The sequence below is a fragment of the Callorhinus ursinus genome, unplaced genomic scaffold (assembly GCF_003265705.2).
Source record: "Callorhinus ursinus isolate GAN/ISIS: 27379988/994484 unplaced genomic scaffold, GSC_fseal_2.0 scaffold55, whole genome shotgun sequence".
Taxonomy (NCBI): Eukaryota; Metazoa; Chordata; class Mammalia; order Carnivora; family Otariidae; genus Callorhinus; species Callorhinus ursinus.
This window is the reverse complement of record NW_027397117.1, coordinates 9,445,509-9,451,721: the sequence shown is the minus strand read 5'-3', so window position 1 is coordinate 9,451,721 and position 6,213 is coordinate 9,445,509. Positions and strand designations below refer to the sequence as shown.

The following is a 6,213-nucleotide window of genomic DNA, read 5'->3' as shown; positions in this document are numbered from 1 at the left end:
TCCCCTGGTTGACCTATCACCCTCCTTCAGAACGTAGATGCAGGGCGTTTCCCTCTTAGGCTGATATGTGACTCCTTGCCTACATTTATCTCAGAGAGGGACCTACATACCCTGGAAAGTGTGGGTGAGACATACATAGCACCGTTGGACCTGCAGGTGAGCCAACCTGGGAGAAATGTGATCTCAGGAGGGGCATGATTTGAAAGGTGTTGGAGAGGTGGTCCTGCAAGGCACCAGAGATCTTTAGGGGCAATGAGGGAATTGGGGGAAATACCCAAGAATGAGGAAAAAGGATACTTAAATTCTATCTCTTTCTCTAACTTAGGCAGATGGCTCTTCTTCAGGCCAATAAGGATCTCATTTCTACAGGAATGAAGGAATTTAGTGTTCTGCTGAATCAGCAGGTAAGCCCAGGCACTGTTTCAAAGGACAGGCCTAGACTCTTGGCAGGTGGGTGAGGGCAGAGAAGAGAGAATAATTTGGAGCTGGGAGAGCAGTGGTGCAGCTGATGGAAACAATTAGAGACAGGGAATACAAATCAGAGAAAGGAGGATGTCGGAGTTTGTGAATTATTCCTGAATCACACTGCTGACCACATTCTCCCTTGCTACCCTCTCACCCTACAGGTCTTCCCTAATCCTCCTATCCCTGCAGAAGCCATGGTGACTATGGTGGATGACTGGGTGAACTTCTACATCAACTATTACAGGAAGCAGATGGTGGGGGAGCAGCAAGAGCAGGAGAGGGCTCTACAGGAACTTCAGCAAGAGCTAAATACTCTGTCCGCCCCTTTCCTGGCCAAGTATAGGGCATTCCTGAAGAACGTTTGAGCACCTAAATCACCCACTGCCTTTCTCCTAGCCCAAATAACCAGACCTGCATTAAATCCTGCCTCTGTGTTATTCAAGTGCTCAGGCTCTGCTCCTTCATATTATTACTCTACCCTGACACCTCAATAAAGACCAAATTGGTTTGCTGGTCTTCCTGGCTCTTCTGTTCTTTTTCAGTTGTTGGTCCCTGACTTGCGGAGGCATTTGGTTCCCTTTCCTTTAACTCTGCTTCCTAGATATGATCTTGGATATTTAATTTCTTTAGAGCAGAGGTTAGCAGCCTTAAGTAACCACAGGGCAGTATTAAAATAGCCTGAAGGAGAAGCGAGGCAGGCAGAGACTAAAGAGAAAGTGCTGGGGGGAGGGGTCGTAAAAAAAAAAAAAAAAAGCAAAAGTTCTCCAGAAATTGTGGCCCTGTGGCATTCTTGTCTAGAAGAAAGTTGTTGAAGACTCCCAGTCGTGTTCATCCTATGCTAGGTGGAATCAAGAGGCCACCCACCTCAATTTTCCAATTCCTTTCCCTTAGCCCTAGCTTGAACAAAGTTCTAGGAACTAATGACTCTAATACCACAGAATACCTCCCTGGAGCATCGTTGTGATTTAGAGTTGGAAAGGATCTTGGGAACCATTCAATACATCCCTTATTTTTCAGATAGGAAAACCTTTGGCTCTATAACCCCTCAGCCTCAGATCCCAGGTTTGGGAAGCAAGATTCCTGCCCGCCTCTGAGGCCCCAACCATTTCCTGACATTCCCTGGCCTAGACTTCTTTTCTCTTCAACATCTAAACCTTATAAACCTATTCATTGCAGGGTGGAATCACGGTGGGGTCAGGCTCACAAGTGTTTAAAAAAATGAAATGAAGGTGTTAGAAAGAGGAATATCCCACAAGGTTTGTGACATCTGCGGAAAGCATCAGAGGTGCCCGCACCAGTGAGAGGGGAGGAGGGATAGAGGTGGGGAAGGGGCAGGAAGTGCTGGTCCAGGGGCGAGGCATGCGAATCAGAGGCTGCCCAAAGCCTGGGCTGGCAGGTGGGAGCAAGGAGCTCTCCCTGTCATTTCCTGTTTTCTCTTTAGCCAGAAAGGTTTGGTGGTGAGAGGGGTTGTTTTCTCATTCCAACCTTCAGCAAGTCTTCCCCTTCAGATCTGTGCACTCCTACCTCTGATTTTGGTTTGGTTTCGGGGCCTCGTTAGTCTAGTTTAGGTGATGTGGGAAACAAAGGCAGAAGAAAAATTATTAAATTTCCTTACTACCTACAGCCCATTGACAAGTCCTTAAAACAGGCACAGTGGCATTCCTCTAGGGACTCAACTGCCTCCATGTTGATACTTTGCTAAGGGCAAAAGGCAATCCTAGCCAGATCTGCCCACCCTGTCCCCCATCCTGTAAGTCTACTTTAACATATAAAAATTCCTTTAGAAATTTCCTTTATCTCTAAACCCCCCAAGATATGTGTTGGCAATCATCCCCCAAGCATATGGCCTACCAATATACATCTGAAGGGTCTCATGACTAAGGTTTTATTAGCTGGTAATAAATGATCTGTTCCCAACAATAGCTAGCCCCCTCAAAGTCCTGGAAATCTTGCTTCCAAAATTCCTTAGAGACTTATGCTATCCCCAACTCCCTCCCAACTTGAAAGTATATAATGAGCCACTTCTGACCCCGTTACAGCTCTTTCTGACTACAGGTCCTATCCTCATGCCTTAATAAAATCACCTTTTTGCACCAAAGACATCTCATGAATTCTTTCTTGGCCGTCAGCTTTGAACCCTAATGTCATCTTTCCTACATCACAGGGTCCAAAAGGAACAAGCCCAGTGCCCCCAGTCATCCTTCCAAACTTAGGGTGTGAGAATGTCAGGACCCATCAAGAGAGTTGCAGCCTTCCTGGGAATCAAGCAGTGAGCACCTTTGAGGTGTGGTTGGTGGTCCAGGTGGAGGCCAGGGCCTTCCCACTGTGCCCTTCAGGAAATTTCAGCCTGTTAATGGGATCCAGGGTCCGCTCAGATAGGACAGTGGTCATAGCATTACTTTTGCAGAAAGACCTGCACTACTGTGCATGAGTGGAGGAGAGAGACTGAGGAGCCATATGAAAAAAAGCATTAGATTTAGTCTGTTGCTGTATGAAGGTGAAAAGAATGGTCAGAAGCCACTTTGGCTCAATTAATGACGATAAATTTTCCATAAATTTGAAACTATCTAACCTTGGGAGTTGCTAGCTAGTCATTTCTCAAATGCTCAAAGGAAGATGATCATTTATCAGGTATGTTGTAGTGGAATGGGAAGTTCAACATCTAAATTCTATTCCAGTCATTCCATAAGCTTGAAATTTAGAAGTTGCAAGACTTTTTTTTTTTAAGGACAGAAACCTGTTAAAACTGTACTGCATGTTCTTGCATTACTATTTTTTTTAAAGATTTTATTTATTTATTTGACAGAGAGAGAGAGCACAAGCAGGGGGAGTGGCAGGCAGAGGGAGAGGGAGAAGCAGGCTCCCTGCAAAGCAGTGGGAGCCCAGTGTGGGAGGGACTCAATCCCAGGACCCCAGGATCATGACATGAGTTGAAGGCAGTCGCTTAACCAACTGAGCCACCCAGGCTCCTTGTTCTTGCATTCTTATCACCCAAGCATCTGGTTGTAAATCTACAAAGGCATAAAATTTGGAATATTTTGACTTTTCAGAGGTGTGAATCATCAGGATCTGATGGTGCATAAAAATACAATTAAAATTACTGGGCCAGTGAGTACCCCAAATCCATTACCATTCCTGCAGAAAAATAAACCAAAATTAGCAGGAAGAATAATGTTTCTTTTGTTCTGACAGCAGTACCTGAATTAATGCTGGAAGTAAGATTGTAAACAGAAGAATGAAATATTACAGCAATAACCCTGCTCTTATCCTGACCCTAACATTGATGACCGTAGGGCTGACTCTGAACTTTAACCTCACCTTTAATCTCACCTGACCCAGGGGGTAGCTTTGATTTTTAACCTCACACTTAATCTCACCCTGACCCTGACACCCAGTCCTACTTGACCTTGATCCTGACAATGACAGACACCTTCACTCTCCCAAATTGTCCCTGACCCTCATGCTGACCTCTCTCGTTTTCTTTTTTCCTTTCTTTTCCTTTTTTTTTTTTTAAGATTTTATTTATTTATTTGAGAGAGCGGATAAGCAGGCAGAGCAGCAGGCAGAGGGAGAGGGAGAGGAAGAGGGAGAAGCAGGCTCCCCACTGAGCAAGAGCCAGATGTGGGGCTCCATCCCCGGACCCTGCCCTCACATTGATCCTGATGTCTAACTAGACCCTGAACCTTACCTGACCTTAATTTTCACACTGATTCTGACCCTGACTCTCAACCTGGATCTTGTTTTGATCCTTACCCTGAAATTGACCTTCACTATGACTTTACCCTAACCATGACATGACTCTTAACTCTCAACATGTTGCTGACCCTGTGACCATGACCATGACACTCATAGACCCTTACTAAAGCTCTGGCATTCATGCTGACTTTGATTCTGAACCCAACACTTAACTTGATCTTCACCCTGACCCTGATCATCAACCTTACACTAATGTGCTGACTTTGATCCTGAAGCTGATCCTGACACTACTAACACCAAGGCCCTGACACTGACCTTAACTATCAAAATTTCCTGATGTTGACTTTCACCCTGACACTGACCCTATCCCTCAACCTGATCCTTACCCTTACCTGAACCCGCCTCTCACCAAGACCCTATGAACATGAAACAGACTCAACCCCACTATATCCCTATTCTCAATCCTGACCATGACATTCATCCTCTGCATGATCCTATCACCAAGAATCATGTTTATACTGACCCTCACCCAAACCCTGACTTCAATCCTAAAGTTTACCTGTGTTAGACCCTCATCTTTAACTTCACTGTACATCTGATCCATTTCTTCAATTTCACCATACACCTGACTTTTATTTGACCTTCAACCTAAATCTAAGCCAATACTGATATTCAAACTTACTCTTGAGACCTTCACACTCACCCTAATACTGACCCTCAAGCTGATCATTGCTCTGAACCTCATACTCAACCTGACCAACTTGATCCTGACCCTGAATTGGATTCTGAATCTAACCCTCACTCTGTCCTTGAACTTCATTTTCACCCTCCGTGACCATAACCTTCAACTGATTTTGGCCCAGGCTTGATCCCAACACTGACTCTTTATTCTCCACCCCTCAAAATTTAAACTGAATTTGGTCTTTGACCTGAACCTAATACTGACCCTGATTCTGATTACTCTGACCCTGGACTGATATCCTGACCTAGGCAATAACTCTGAAGTTGACTTTTACTCTGACATACATAATCATCATGACCCTAAACCTTACTCTGACTCATGCCTGACCCTGTGTGTGACTTAGATTTTGACCCTTAACCTCATACACTACATGACTCTCATCCTCACCCTGACCCTCAACTGTTTCCTCAAACTGACTGTGACTATAACATTGACTTCATATTCAGTCTAACATTGACTGTGCTTGTGACTTTCTTTTTTTTTTAATTTTTTTTAAAGATTTTATTTATTTATTTATTCGTGAGAGCCAGAGAGAGAGAGAGAGAGAGGCAGAGGGAGAAGCAGGCTCCCAAGGAGCAGGGAGCCCGATGCGGGACTCGATTCCAGGACCCTGGGATCATGGCCTGAGCCGAAGGCAGACGCTTGATCATCTGAGCCACCCAGGCGCCCCCTGCTTGTGACTTTCTTATGATCCTTACCATACTCTGATGCTGATCCTACTGTGACCCTCACCATGTCCCTGAATTTCACACTGACACTGAACCTCTATGTCACTCTTACCCTTACTGAATGCTCACATTGACCTCAACTTTCACACTTTTCATCACCATGACCCTGACCTTGACCCTCAGTTTGATCTAGATACTGATCATGACCATGATTCTAACCCTGAGGTATATACTCACTGTCACCTTGACTCTGACTCTCATTCTGACACTATCTCTATTCTATACTTAAACCTTACCCTGATGCTCTCTCTCACCTTGTGCCTGATCATGACATTCACCCTGACTCTGATCCGAATTCTCATTTAGACACTCTGTGTCATGTTCATCGTGACCCTCACTTTCACCTTTACTTTCAATTTCATCCGTATTCTGATCCTGAAGCTATCCCTACACTAGCATTCAATTTGACCCTCCACCCTGCCCCTGAATCTAACCTCACCATGACCATAAACTTGACCCTTACCTGACCCTGACTCTGATGCTCACACTCCACTTACCCTGACTTGACCATGACTTTCTCCCTGACCCTGACCTCACCCTGACTCTACAATGACCCTTACACATACCTTCATTATGTCCAAG

At 44.9% G+C, this 6,213-nt stretch overlaps 1 protein-coding gene across 1 annotated transcript; it reads left to right on the top strand.

Moving 5' to 3' along the window:
• On the top strand, positions 1-981 carry AHSP (alpha hemoglobin stabilizing protein). The gene is made up of 3 exons (XM_025864739.2): positions 1-156; positions 326-404; positions 627-981. The coding sequence occupies exons 2-3, from the start codon at positions 330-332 to the stop codon at positions 828-830; spliced, it is 279 nt and encodes a 92-aa protein (XP_025720524.1). The 5' UTR covers positions 1-156; positions 326-329; the 3' UTR covers positions 831-981.
• The last annotated feature ends 5,232 nt before the right edge of the window (positions 982-6,213 follow it).

Excerpts from the sequence above, each read along its gene's own strand:
- AHSP (XM_025864739.2), top strand. The coding sequence starts at position 330 with ATGGCTCTTCTTCAGGCCAATAAGGATCTCATTTCTACAGGAATGAAG. Across the intron at positions 405-626 it reads GTGTTCTGCTGAATCAGCAG|GTCTTCCCTAATCCTCCTAT; the intron begins GTAAGCCCAGGC and ends CTCACCCTACAG.